General features: G+C 32.8%; 1 protein-coding gene across 4 annotated transcripts; it reads left to right on the forward strand.

Moving 5' to 3' along the window:
- The first annotated feature begins 2,317 nt into the window (after window positions 1–2,317).
- LOC112521830 (50S ribosomal protein L18) lies at window positions 2,318–8,549 on the forward strand. 4 transcript variants are annotated; one of them, XM_025130829.1, is made up of 4 exons: window positions 2,339–2,508; window positions 4,182–4,303; window positions 6,198–6,339; window positions 7,946–8,549. In XM_025130829.1, exon 4 carries the CDS (start codon window positions 7,971–7,973, stop codon window positions 8,346–8,348), a length of 378 nt encoding a protein of 125 aa, XP_024986597.1. In that variant the 5' UTR covers window positions 2,339–2,508; window positions 4,182–4,303; window positions 6,198–6,339; window positions 7,946–7,970; the 3' UTR covers window positions 8,349–8,549. The 4 variants fall into 4 exon arrangements, with proteins under 4 accessions (XP_024986590.1, XP_024986597.1, XP_024986605.1 ...); XM_025130837.1 differs by having other exon boundaries at window positions 6,208–6,339; XM_025130822.1 differs by lacking the exon at window positions 4,182–4,303 and having other exon boundaries at window positions 2,318–2,508.
- Window positions 8,550–15,998: the final 7,449 nt, after the last annotated feature.

The following is a 15,998-nucleotide window of genomic DNA, read 5'->3' on the forward strand; positions in this document are numbered from 1 at the left end:
TTTAGCCAACATGACATAAATCAAAGTTCAAGGTGGATGAACATAATGTTAACATATAGGCAAAAATCCCCAATTGTTTTTAAGATATCGATCATGAGGGCAAGCAGATAACTATTGTTTATCATCTATAAATGATTATTCTACAAACTATGCAAACAGATGGTTTCAACARATGGCAAAYACAATTGGTGGTTTCAATCGGTCAAACAGATGCAAGCGATGGTTTAAATCGATGGAAACAGATGGTTTAAATCGATGGAAACAGATGGTTTCAAGCAGAAAATGCAAACAGATGGTTTCAAATGAGATGGTTTCAGTCAATGTTTATGAATCGAACTGAAACAAATCGTTTGAATACAAACAAATGGAAAACGAGATGAGCAGTTTGGTTTCAATTGATGGTCTCAATCGGTGGTTTCAACCAGAAAATGTGATAGGGTTCAATCGATGCAAACTTATGGTTTCAATATGTGGTTTCAGTCGATGGTAATGAATCGAACAGAAACAAATCGTTTGAACTGAACAGATGTAGGGAAGCGAGGATATCGATTTTGGGGAAATACCTGAAGCGAGGATATCGGTTTTCATCTTAAATGGATTCCTGGAGAAGGAGACGGATGGAGGCTATGGAGGCTACCGGAGACGGGGACGGTGGAGGCTACCAGCAACGGAGATGGAGACGGTGGAGGCTACCGGCGATGGAGACAGTGGAGGCAACCGTGGAAGCTGTGAAGGCGACCATGGAATGGAAGCGACATGCGCGAAGTGAGCGGTTGGAAGAGAGGGGTGGGAAGGGTAAACCTGGAACAAGAGATATCTGAATCATTTAGTGGAGACCTAGACACTAAATCATTAAGAGGTTTTTGTAACCATTAAAAGCCTCATTTTTTTTGCCAAACAGTCCATACCTCTTACCGATTAAGAGGTGTCCTCTTTATGTCACCATTAAGAGCCAAACAAACAGCCCCTTAATTGCTACACGTTTTTTAAAAATTTATCACTAAATTGTTTTAAAATTTGATCAAACGTTGAATTTGATTTGATATTTAATTTATAAAATGATAATTAAATATCTATCAAACATGAAATGAAATGAGAAGTAAAAAAAAATGTTTGTAACGTTATTAAATGAATAGTGTACGTGTGTGGGACCAGTCTAGAGATGTTAGTCATGAGAGTTGTGTGGTCGTATCTCTGGACATCAATTAACCTAAATAGTGTATTTGTACTTTTGTAAGAACATATGAATGCCAATACAAATAATTGAATAGTTAATGTGTATTGTATCCTATGATATGGAAATCATTTATTCAAGTTAGAGAGTGTTTATGTGGTTAGTGGGGCCAATTAAACACCAGTACAACTAATTTGTGATACACATGACATGATGAGTTCAAATATGACTCAGTCCCCCTTATGGTATTATATTCACATTGCAAGTATGTAACTCTTACATATAAACAATATGCATAGTTCTTTTTCTAAAAGTGTTCCAAATAACATGTGTTTGATGTGTCATCACGTATGCATCATATGTGAACTTATGTTAATTTCTTAAATACTTGATTATATATATTTACATATAAGTTACAAAAATGCTAAGTCTATCATGTTTTACAAAAAAAAAAAAATTTAATTGTCATGTTTTGATCAGTATTTTCTAAAACATTATTCACCACGAAAACCATAAACCTACTAATCTTATTAACTATCCAATGCCATATATCCGATGAAACTGCAATATCGATAACAATAAAGTCAAGAACTAGGTGATATATCCAAGACAATTTTCATGTTTTGTATGATCATCATGGTATATACGTATTATGTAGGGCATTTAATATATAGGCTATATCCTCCAAAGCCCAGCCCAATTTTTGGCCTTTTTCCCATGGATCGACCGATCTTAAATGATTGTTCGGCAGTTGTCGAATAATTTGATGCAGAATGATTATGAGACTCTCATGATATAGTGTAAATGAAATATAATTATTGATAATTGTTTACAATAAAATTAGGACGTTTAATGATCAAGAGAGACATAAAATACAAAATCATTCAAATGATTTTAGAATCATTAAGAGAGACAAACTTTCTTTTTGTCAAACAATATTTACTTCTTTAACGATTTAGGTGTTTTCTCTAAATAGAACCAAACGATTTGAGACTTCTTAATGATAGGGCTGTTTGTTTATATCTTAATAATACCATTAAGAGGTAAGGGTTTGATTCGATCATACATTTTCTTGTTTGGATAGGTTTTTAAAAAAGTCTCAATGAAAACTTTAGCTCTGAATACGCCCTTCATACGATTCAGACGTGATATTTTTCCAGGTTTGCCCWCCCTTTTTCTCTAATCGTCGTTCCTGGCTCTCTCGATTTCTCCAAGCGACGCTCTGTTCTTCTCGGTCGGCTGTAGGAATCGCCAGCAACCCTCTGTTCTATCATTCTCTTCTTCTTCATCAGTCACCATTATCGCCTTCTTCTCAGTCACCAATCGATTCACAGGTAAGACCTCTCAATTTCATAACTTCGCTCCCTACATTGTTGCTTATCGGTCTCAACCCTTCTTTTGAATCATAAACCCTAGACAACACCAAATATAAGAAAAATAGAATCTGAGCAATTTGCTATTTTCCCCTTTTGTATCACTGTAATATTTTTCTTATTTGATATCACAATGGTCAGTTAAGTGGTTTGGGCTTCTAAGAGAAAGGAGCGAAGAGCAGATGCTCGTGATGGGTTAGGAATACATGGAACATATGAGATGGCTTGTCAGTAAGATTAGTGATGTCTTGTTTTAATATAGGGATGAACTGCATATGGCTTGAAGTACCATAGTCTGCATGCCACTCATGGTGATAACACATCAGGAGGGACTAAATGTTTTCTCAAAAATCATGTGTGAACATAACTGACCTGCAAAGGGTCAAGTTGCAAATGAATATCTGATAGTCAGGCTCTGCAACTCCTACATTTAGGTAGTTCATATCAACTACATTATCGCCAAAATCATATGCCAAAAGAAAAACAAACTTGCATCAGTTGAGAAATTCAATAGTAGGTTTAGATATGCACAAGTGGCCGGCAGTACAAATGGTCGAAGTCAATCATCAATAATGTAAGTTTGGAACCTTCATATATCGGTACGACATAATCTACATATTCAAGTATTATATCTCTATAGATGATTCCTCCWGGATCACATCCAATACCACTAGCACCCCTACCAAAATAAAACACAATCAAGAAGCCAGACGCAGATCTGAACTCCAAACTGTATATTTTCCTAGATATATACTTAATACCATAAGCATCCACTTCTTCCAATGCAAGGTTGTAAATTAACTAAACAACCTGACTCCCCATTCGTAGGAAATAAATAAAGCAAGATACAGTATGGTTTGCAAGGCTTTTCTTTCACGCTAGACCCAATTATGATGTTCCAAAAAATATCCCAATGTTTATTTCTTATAATCAAACGGTGCGACCTTTGAAAAAAAATTGGTCTATCCCTGCTACTACAAAGTACCATACTTTTATGGATACAGAACTTGCTCTGAACCAACTCATAAAGGCATGTGCAATGCATTCATGGGAGGCAGAGTATATGTCAAATTGTTTACCAAGTATCACCTCTTCCAAATTGATAGTGGAAAGACTTGTAGACTTTTAACTATGCTCGCATGGTAAAGTCTAAATCCTAGGTTATTGCTCATAGACATAGTCATATAAGTGTCACTGCTTTATGTATTTGAGATACTAGGTTGTGGTTGTATGCTTCAAACAGCAGAAACTCACTTGATCATCTTAATTTGTTGCCATCATATTAATTATTTTCTATTTTTCATTTATAAATTTCCTTCAGAACTGTTGTCAAACGTTAATTTTCATTAAACACAAGAATAGGGGTAAAATGGTAATTTTATGTCATTTAGACTGTTCATTCAGAACAGTTTCCAAACAACCTTTTTCTATCTGACACTAAATCATACAGAGTCTCTAAATCATCCTGACTACTTAATCATTCTGCACTAAACCATTCAGCAACTGCCAACCAGTCCAAGTGATAAATGTCGATTCGGTCGGATCTAAACATGTTTGGCAGATTCTTTTGATGCATCTGAATGATAAAATATATCTGATTCGCTCAATCATCCATCCTTCACCATACCATTCAGATCCTGTCTGCCCTTTTCCTTATCGTTCCTCTCTCCCTCGTACCGCCAAACCGTTGCCGGTCTGTATCGCCGGACCATCTACTGGTATGCTGCAGCATCCTCTCTCCACCATAAGCAGAAAGGTAAAACCCTGTTAATTTCTTCTTCCATGCCCTATTATTTTCTTGTTGATATCTCATATCACTTGATCCCATATTTTATATGCTCTGTAATTTTATATGCAATATAATCAGTTTTCTTGCTAATATCTCGGCCTTTTTCTTGTTGAGGACCTCTTCTTCTATGCCTTGTTAATTTATTGGTTCCTAAACTTAACTTGTAAATACAACATCGTCGGTATTCTTTTTCATCAAAATTTACTTCAAAGTTCGTCTACTACCTAGTCGATGAAATGCTTAAGAGAACTTGTATGTTGTCTTGCTCATATGGTGTTTGCTACTGATCTATTGTTGTTCTAATGCTGATGTATGTGGTTGGGGTTGTAAAGCTAAGGTTTTTGAGAGGAACCAGAAGTATGTTTGTTATGTGTATGCTTGCATATGCATCACATCAGATGGAGTTGGTTGCCACCTGCACATAGTTTGAAAAAGAATATATCATCAACAGAGTGGAAAGCAAACCATTCACAATTTCATATAGTGCTCGACTACATAGATCAAACCATTCACGATATAGAGTTTGTCCTAACACACACCATATCCCTCTTTCCCACTATACTGGTCTATGAGAAGCTTTGTAATAGTCAACCTATGATGACAAGTGTTTTATAATATATGTTATATATACAAAAACAAATTTTGACTCTTTGGTTGACATGTATGTTCTTCAATTGGGTCATTGAGTATGACTACGCTTTTATGTGCAAATGGGGTTGTTTTCTCTTGGGTTAAAGATTTGAAGCCTATTTTTGTCTATGTTATATAATTTCATTATAATTGAATCTTCTGTGTTAAAGATTTGCTTATGCGTCTCTCTCTAATGTGGATTCGGCCTTGTTGGTTGTCTATGTTCGAAATTGTTGAATTCTAGCTGCACATTTTAGATTGTAAGAAGCAATGAAATAGGACGTATTGGCAATTTGCTTTTGTATTGTATTAGTTTGGTAAGTCAAAAGACTCCACAAGGTTGTAAAATTGGCTTTGGGAGTTCTAAACACATGAAATTGTAAATGGTTGATTGCTTGTGAACATTACTCTCCACCAGGAATTGATTGAGTCACTGAAATTGCCAGGAGAGCTGCCTATTTATTTGTATTCCTATTATCCTATATATACTCTAGGAAGAACAGTAATAAGAAGATTAAAGAGAATGATATTTCAAACATTATACTCCATGTAGAATGAAAATAAAATTTTGTATGTATGCACTTACCAAACAATTATATTTTATTCGGTACTAAATCATACAAAGGGTTAATGGTAATTTTCAATCATTCAGGCTATTATTTCAGAGCATTTACTAAACAATCATTTTTCACTTTGCACTAAATCATAAGGAGTCTCTTAATCATTGTGACCACTTAGTCATTTTGCACCAAATCATTCAGACTCTCTTAATCATTCTGACCAGACCACTTAGTCATTCTATACCAAATCATTCAACATCTGTCAAACATTCCCTTCATCTTCCCCACCTGTTTTATTCAAGCCAAGAACACACAGCCAAAGAGCTTCTATTAACAGGATTATTGTTTGAACCAATTTACTACTCGATACCTGCCATTATCTGAAGAATCTTGACGTTTACATTGAACCCTAGATGAGTATGAGTTTACATCTGCCATCGAGGGGTTAAGGTTTGTGTTTCCACCGATTTTAGTTTGATTTCTTACTGATTTCGATACTAATCCAACTATAATCAACGAATGATTTTTTTGAGATATTTGTTGAGGCCTAAACGCATTCTAAGAGTGAGTTCCCATCCGCTGTTAATTCATATTCTGTCGCATTTGGTTACGAAAAAATAATAATTATCATGCTGTCGCTAAAACACATGTACTAATTTATCTCTTCTTAGCTTCACTCAGTATCTCGGCTCTCCACTCTATTGGTGCACTACTGCCTACCGACTGTGACTGTGTCCCACCGGAGAAGCTTTCTCTGGCTACTGCATCTCCTCGACTAATTTGCTCTTAGTTATTGGATACCCTCTTTAATTTGTAAGTCTCCTTTCTATATCCAATGTTCTTGATTTAAATTAATTTAGTTACAGAACATTCGATTATCTTATCCAAGTTTCTTAATCTGAATTAATTTAGTCATAGAACATTCGACTATCTTGCTGTATTCTGTTTCTCTGTACTAGATTGTTAATATGGTTTGTTTCTTGTTAAACATGATTGATTTAGATCATTAGGGTTTTGTTTGAAACCGTTTAATTTTGGGGTATAGTTGAAATTTGACATCCAATTCTTTTATATTGGTTTCATAGTTTGTTATGTGGATCTATTTGAATTATTTGAGGTTTGTTTTTTCAAAATTACCCCTTAATACCTCTGAAGTCTGATTCATTCAGATGTTTGGGAATTAAGATCGTTTGTTTTATTTTTAAAATAAGAGCTTAAAAGTTCTAAATGTCTACTGAAATTTTAAGTGGTAAATGTATCCCTTGATACCTCTTAATCCTAATCCGCCCTCTATCACATGGTTCATATTTTGGGGGCTGAAAGAGATTTGTAAGCAAACACTATTCATCTTTTATACTTTTGTAAAAAACTATTTCTTTTATATTTTTGCACTAGTTTGACTGATTCAGATTTCAGAATTCAGACGTAAAAAGAGTGTTTGTCGAGGGGGTGAGAAGGAGGGGTAGACCGAGGAGGATGTGAAATGAGCAATTGAGGTTGGACATGGCGGCCTTAGACATTTCCGAGTACTTGACTTCTTATAGATGTACTTGGAGATGGACGATAGGATAGCAGGCTAGATATGAGTATATGTAACCTGTTTAGTTGAGCAGAAGGGAGTTGGAGAGTTCTTTTATGTTTTTGGGTAGTGGGCTGGCAGTTTAGGCTAGGGATTGTTTATTTCTCCAGGTTTTCCTTTTCTTGCCTTCCGTATGTTTTAATTGCACCTTATCGTTACTTTTTCTTATTTATTTTTCTCGTGTCTCACTCACCTCATGTTGGTATTTATTCTTTCTAACTGGGGTTGTGCACTTTTGCACTAGCTGGGGGTTTCATGGAAATAACCGTTCTACTCTTTTGGGGGTAGAGGTTAGTCCATCATCCGTGTACATCTCACCCTCCCCAAAACCCTACTTTCAAGTGGGATTTATGGGGTCAATTTGGGTTGTTTTGGTTTTATTCAATTTTCATATTCAATAAAGTAAGATTCAGTAATCAAGTTGCTTGACATAACTTCATTCGTCCATAGTGACTTATTGCAAATAAATAGTGGCTATGGTTTGGATACACAAAATTCTTTACTTGTTGATATTTTAGATCCTGATGGGTGCGCTCAAACTACATTTTATTTATAGATGTCTAGTTCCTTTAGTTATGTGAAGATTCAATAAACATAAATCGGACAAGACAATCCTTTTCGTTCATTAAACTGTCCCAAAGATTGACTTGCCCCCCATTTGGATGAACCGTGCATCATCAAAGCTGATGGGCCTCAAGACAACTGAGACGCCAAAGATGTGCCCTGGGCCTAGTGACTTGCCTTCAGAAATATGGATTTTATGTTTTTCTTGGAACAAATATTTATGCTTTCAACTTTTGAGTAGCTTCAATTGTTAATTGTCAAGTTTGTTGTATGTAGGAGGATAGAAAGCCTGAAAGGTGTGATGACGGTGTTGAAGAGGTATGTGCTGAGGTTATTCATGTCATTAAAATACGTTACAGCAAACGTAGTGGACAGGAACAATGGGCGAATAGTTGCAACAGCTTCAACGGTGGAACATTCTATAAAGATGTCACTTGAGTGTGGTCGAACATGCAATGCCAAAGCTGCAACAATCGTGGGTGAGGTGCTGGCCATGCGCCTCAAGGTAGAGGGTCTTGAGTCTGGCCAAGGAAGAGGCATTCACGTAGATGTGAACAAAGAGCTGGAGAAAAAAGACTTCAAAAACCGAACAAAGGTTTGGGCTGTTATCAATTCTCTCAAGAACAATGGAATCAAACTCATAATTGATGAGAATAATGACGCATCTCGGCCAGGTTAAAGCTGTTACTTATTAATCTATTCAGTTAGCTTAGTAATATCTGGTTCACAACTGAGTCAACCAGTCCATTTGACTGGTGCTGAATCCACTAAGGTGATTATGGAAGATCTGTTTGTTTGGTTTGTAGAATATAACTTCGAAATTGCTCCCATCTGTCCCTCTTTTCTTTTTATCTGGTTTTTATTGAAACATCAAGAACAATCAGATGGAACATGGTTTCTATACCAAGATCACTTATTTCTTCAGTATATGGAGGTTGAAGTCTCCTTTCCTTAAATAGACCATTAAATTATCCTTTTCACATTTCTACTAACTTATTTTAAATCTTAAAATAATAATAATAATAAAGGATTAGGTAATAATCCCTTAAATCAATAAATTCTAACTTTTTGTTAATTGACATATAGAAAGTCATCAAATCCAATTTAAACTGAACGATCCAATTAGAATTGACTGACCATAATCATATATCTAATTGTAATTGGAGTAGATTAAAATTTCGGAGGACAGTCTAGAATTCAATAAGCCGAACTTTTCCAATCCAATGATTTTTCAATCATCATTTAACCACCATACATTTCCATTTAGTATCTGGTTCCACTACTAAGCACTAGTGATTATCGACCATAAATTAATATTAGACTCTGGCCAACTGTCCGTAAAGGTCAACGCAACCTCTTGACCTCACATTTAAAGGTGCATAGGTCAACATGACCGACTTGCTCGGTTGACCTCGTCATTGTTGACCAGTCAACATGACCTGCACGACTTCCCCTCCTTACATTACATGTTAACTGCGAGTTGTCGGCAAGCTCCAAGCTCGTTAGTTACTTTTTCACAACTGATATATATCCCGCGTATATATAATCGTCAGCTCGTTTTCAAGCTCTTTAAATACAGATTACTCACATCTTATTACACACAACCGAATACTTCTCACTACCACATCACACCTTGGAACAATAAATGGAACATCAAATGCTTTCCTTGTTCTCTGATTTTGGTACTGCAAACAACACACAAAACACTTGTTCTCACTTTGGTTTTTAGACAATTTAGTCCTTGGATCCATCTTCCCGCTATTGACACTCCCAGTCCTTGAGCTTTCTTTCATTAACTTATGCATCAAAGTTTGAGGCCTTGCACAAATTAAAAAGGAAAAGTCCAAAAAAAAACCAACCAATTTTCCTATTTTGAATGGTTTAGTACTTAAAACTTTTCTTTGAATGAAAAATCATTAAACTTTCTCATTTCGAACGATTAACCTCCTGAACTTGTTTTTGAATAAATAAACCATCAAACATTTAAATTTTTGTTACCTACATTATTTTAACTCAAAACGCTACCTGGAATCGGCTAAGAAGACTTTAGAGTAAAAAATACTTAAACCAGTTTTATCGTTTTCAACCATACGTCGTTCAAATCTCTTGTCACCTAAAAGGAGAATCTAAAGAAAAAAAACATATAAAAAATGTGAAGATAGATGGCAGGCAGGGCTGGTCCTGGTCATGTGCAACCCGTGCGGTCGCACATGACATCAAAGCCTAAAGGGGCATCAAATTGTCATTTATTACTAGTTTGGGGGTTAATAATTTGGGAATTGGATAATTAAGCTTTAACTATAAAAACATGCTCAAGGTCTACTAGTGATGAATACTGAATGCACATCGTTGGAAAAAGTTGGAAAGTTGAAAAAGTTTTTGTTTGTATAAAGTTGTCTGTATGAATTAATCTGTTTGTATAAGTTGGAAAAGTTTTTGTTTGGGAGAGTTTTTTCGCAGATGTAAAGAGCTTTTTTTTAGTTGGAAGGAACATGTTTAAAAAAAAACTTGGTTTTCTATATAAAGTTCCCCTTAGAAGTTTACTAGATAAGTCACCTTCTATATCATTAAGCCAAAACGAAACAGTCATGCACAGTTGAGCGAATAAGCTGCTAGTTCCATTGAACTTATTAAGCTATAGATAGGCCCTTAGCTTTTAGTCGTTAGACTTGTAACTTTTGAGTTTTACTTTTTGCTTACTATGACAGTAATTTGGATGTAATTTACTATTTTAGTTAAAAACTAATTATAGTTTTCATTGTCTTTTAAGTCCCATATATTGAAATAAAGTTTCTATTTTGCAAATTTCAATTTGAAAAAGGGAAAACTCGAAAAGAAGGTTGCACGATCTTAATCTAGGATTTATCATTTTATATTTTTGTATTCATGGTTTCGATTTTTATGTCCCCCATTGTATTTTTTTATTATTATAATTAATAAAATCAACATGGGGATGAGATACTCAGCTTGGATAGGTTCTAAACTCTTTCAAAAATCGCATGTTTCGTTATTTCATTGGTTTAAAAATAATAGGCTTAAAGACATTTTTTATTATTTTCGCACATGGCATAAAAAATCTTAGGACCGAACTCTGATGACAGGGCCAACAACAACAATGCATGGTAGAGAGAACAGACAATGATAAGACGATAACGAGTGGCGTGGAAGATTGATATTACGTGTGCAAGGTTTGAATAACGTAAGGTTTAAAAATAGTAAAACTGATTTATGTATTTTTTTTTTACTTCAAAACATTTAAAAAACGTTACGTTTCATAACTAAATCTTGAATAGAAAAATCTTTCCCCAAGCTAAAACAAGGGTGTTGTAAAATTGCTATTTTTGTTATGAACTAAATTACGAGGGGTGTAAAAATGTGTGTTTTTTATTTATTTTAGATACTAATAGACTTATAATTACCAAAAATATGGTTATTGTATTTTTATTTGTTTATTAATTTTAGCATAATATTTTTTTATTTATAAAATCTAATCTAATCTATAATAAAAATAAATATATTTATAATTTAAAATAATTAGAATATATTAAATTGACTGACAATATATATGCAATTTTGGAAGTATTGAAGGTTGCTTGTGGGGAAGGAATCCTCTGTCACTGCCCCCGCGTTTATTTTATTCCATGTACCGTATAATACTAACATATTCTTTTTTTATTATATGTTGCCTTCTATTTAATAAAATTAATTTCATTATAATCAAATTTATTGATCTGATGTAATCAATAATGATCATTTACAGGTAAAAACGTTAAACTTAATTAAAAAGCCATGATTGATATGATCACACAGTTGCGTAAGAAGATTCAAGACATGGAGGTCAGGAGGTGTTGGATAGCTCAAGATGTTGGACAATGGGAGCATGTGTTAGATCAATCTTCGTAGCGTAGATGGAGCATGATGGATCAAGAGGGCATGATCTAATCTGGGTAGCACAAGATAGGAGAGGAGCAACGATGGAAGGAGGATTTAGGAGAGGGTCGAATCTAATGCTAAGCAAGAAGGGCAAGGTTGGAAAAATAAAACAAAGAGGAAACGGTTGAACTTGGACAACGCATCCATTATGGCTTTTCCAGTTCAGCAATTTTTGGCCATGGCTTAATCATTAAGCCGTAAGTAAACAAACATTTCAATATGGTTTACTGAGTAATTGTTATTTTTTTGTAACTCTATATAAATTAATCTTCGAATGTATAAGATTTAGGGTGGGTTGGACACTAGTGACCCGCATGTTTGTTTAATTCTTTTTTTTTAAATTAATTTTATTTCAATTAAATTAAATAAGTTTCAATGATTTGCCGAAAGGAACTTTTGATTTTAGAAAATATCGAAATACCTCCAAAAGTGTTAAATTGACATTTTGACCAAAAATGTAGTTATTTAAGTTTCTAAAAATTACCTATAGACCTCTAAGGTAGTGTTTGGTATGCAGATTGGACGGGACATGACTAATTGTCTGTCCCATATTTGGTACGACTAGGACATGACATGATAAAACTGTTAAAATGACCATATTACCCTTAAATATTGTTCAATGTTATTTTATATCATATAATGATTGTAAAATGACAACAAATCAACCAAAATATATTTTAATTACATAATTTTTATAATCAAGTTTAATACATTAAATATAAATCCAAAAAATTGACAAGTTTAAAAAATCACTATTTTGATTATTTTTGTTTCTCTTTATGGAAATTACAATAAAGTTACTTAACTTTATGTTTTAACTTTTGGGCCTTTATTTTTGTATTTCGTGATATTTTTAGTCCATCTAATATAAAAATATGTTCGAAATAATATTTTGGCACTTAAAACAATATTTAATTACATACAATATATTTTAGAAATTTATTTAACACAACTTCAGATAACATTCATTGATGAGTGAAAACAAGACAATGACCGAGAATCTTACCTGGTAAGAACAAGATAAGGACCAAGAATTTTGCCCGGTAAGTGAGGGCGACGACTTTTACTACGGTAAGCGCTTATCAGGTAAATTATTGCATACAATGTCGTTTTGGTGGACTAAAATCCTACCCGCCAAGTAAATAATAGTGTTAAATTTTATCAGTAAGTAATTATCGAGTAAGTGTTTGGTAAACGACCCCTTACTATTTATATAATGAAGACTTGTATGGCGAGAAACTTGAAATAAACATAAATAAAGTTGCAAAAATGGGTTTATTTATAGATACAATTAGAAATTAGAAACACGCTTCAAAATTATTCAAATAGAATATATATTATATATTTATACTACCTTATAAACTAGATTTATTAAAAGTCTTAAAAATAATTTTTAATACACAAAGTACTATATATTTATTTATACACAAAGTCTTAAAAACAACTCATAATGCGTTAAGTACTACTACTTTATGCATCCAGTCTTAAAATCTCTTAATCTACAATTAAAATAACATATAGTATAAGTTACCAATGTACATTATTACATTTTCTTTTCATGTTCCTAAGATACTTTTGACACCTTTCACTCATGTTTTCACCCTCTCATACCTCTATGTCTTCTCCTTATCTCCCAAGATAAGATTCAAACTCGTATTCATCATGAGTTATTAAAAGTTCTCTCATTCATTTCTCATTCATCTCTCATTCAATTGTTCTAGAACTCTCGATCTTGCTCTTGATCTCTTAATTCTTTGCTCTTGGTGTAAATCAAACAAATTTATGGAGTCGTTTAAATATGTTAGATTTTAAATTGTCATTCAATTTTTTTCATCGATAGACTGTAATTGGAACCATAACTCTTATTTATTCAAATTGTATTAATATGTAAAAACCAAATGTAACTTATATCGTCGTTAAATCTTCTCTAATAAAACCAGTAAAACCTCAAAATCGTTAAAATTCACGGCTCCCGTAGCATTGCACAGATACATAATTAGTATACAATAAATAAAATACATGTCATTAGTCGAATATTATTAGAAAAACAATATAAATTTCAAGACTTAAAAAATTACTTTAAAATTCAAATTTAACACATAAATTAATGGTGGCAATCAAAATATGAAAACGATACCAAAAATAAGTCAAAGCCCCTAAAAACTGCCTCTCATTTTCAAGTGGTACACACAAACCCTTTTTTTAATTTGAAAAACATTTAATTTATTATTTTCAATAATTTAATTTCGACGAGTATGGGAAAAAATATTTCAAATTTCAATAACTTAATGGGGTGGAATCTATTGCATTAGGGTTAAGACAAACGAGAGTCAACTTAGTTTCATGGACCCTACTGATGGTATTAATTAATTAATGAATAAAAAAGAAAAGAACAATGGTCAAAGAGAAAACACTAAAAGTTTGGGTGCCAAATTGAAAAGTGCAAGTGGAACCCATTTGGGTCTAGCGTCCTGTTAGACGTTTTTATTTTCAATTTAATATTTGCATGAGATGCACAAGTGTTCCCTTTTTTATAACATTTGACACCAAACAATTTGGGATGAATACACGTAACACGAAACGATGATATTTAACAAAGTCTATTATTTTTTGTGTATTTTTTTTCATTAACTTGGATATCCAACCCGATATTCGAGCCTACTAATTACAGGACGACCACCTGTTTGCAGATAGTCTGGAGTCACCGTATTTGAATCTCCGTGGCCACAAGGGGATTTTTATTCCTCCTTAGATTTGAACCTAGGACCTCCTGGTACTTTTGACCGTTGTAGTCAAACTTAAACCAATCAGGCATCACCTTTTTTGAAATCTATTACTTTTTGTGTATTTTTAATCACACTATTTTTTTCAACATATTTTATATATATATATATATATATATATATATATATATATATATTGTCAATTTCAAAAACATAATATCATATTATTGAAATGTTACAATTTTATAATTTAAACGATATTTAGGTCTTTTTAATACGATCTAGTACCATTTTACTTCACGTTTTGTACATAATTTTTTAAAACGTTTATGTATACACCATTTAATTTATGAAAACTGATTCATAAACAATAAACTTGGATGAAAATTGTAAATTAAATTAAATATATATATATAAGCAGCCAAAGACGTGTATACAATCTTGTTTGTTGGAAAAAAAAAAGTTCACTCGTAAAGAATGTCGATAGATAAAAAAACGTTTTACAGCCAAATACCATAAGTTCTTATAATTAAAAACGCATATTTGATTGATTTTCAAAGAAATTGAACAAGCCGGCCTATTTAGATAATTTTAAAATTGTCTTTTAATTTTCATAAAAGAAAATGACTTAATACTGATAAATTTTAACGATATCAACAAAATTTTATGTCAAAAAATGTATTTTCCATTTGTTTGAATATTATCTTGAACATAGTTAAAGTTCCTTGTTATGAATTTATATACTAAATATATGGATTTCTGATATAGATCTGTAATTGTTAATTAGACAACAACTGGAATCTAAATTGTATAATGATTTATGCATGTAGATTGTTAAAATACGGGTTTTTCATCTAGAAATTTCTCATAAAAAATTGTATGAACAATACAACATAAAATATACATGCAAATTAAATAAACAAGTTTAAATTATATATAGTTATTATGAATATGGCCTATGATAGTTCCCTGAGATTATAATATCCATACCCATACTTGATTCTTGTTGTTTTCAAACCTCTTTTTTGCCACCACATCCCATTCTGTCACCATTACACACACATACATACACACACACACATATATATATATATATATATTATTGTGGAGAGTATCTCTATATATCTCATGCATGACTATTTCAAGATGACAAAACGCTTTTACATACATTACTTTTAATAAAAAACACATCAACATCTGAACAATGCAATGTGAAGCCAATTTAACAAAAAAAAATGTCAATTTAATCAAGATGGTAAATTAATATAAACGTTAAAGGTTGTAGGAGTATCATGTTAAAAAAACGTCTTTCAATATGATGAGTTTCTTTTTTGTTGTAAACCGTAGATGTCTCTATACCGTCTTGCGCGCACATTAACTAATTCAGCAGGATCCTAAATTAACACTTAATCAAACTTGTACTAGAGTTGATGAGACCCGAACTGAGGTCCCATATATGATAGACTTGAGAAGTAAACTCAAGGAATAATTAGCTGAGTTGAGTTACCCCAAGGATTAATAATGGGGAGTGCTAATGGCACCCTCTTAGTAGGGATGTGGAATCATTGGAAATTGTGCCGTCATAAACATCAAATCAATTTAATTATATTTAATTATTATTATTTAATATATATATATATATATATATTAAGTTATAATTATATATATATATA

Source organism: Cynara cardunculus, assembly GCF_001531365.2.
Source record: "Cynara cardunculus var. scolymus isolate 2C chromosome LG 1, CcrdV1, whole genome shotgun sequence".
Lineage (NCBI taxonomy): Eukaryota > Viridiplantae > Streptophyta > Magnoliopsida > Asterales > Asteraceae > Cynara > Cynara cardunculus.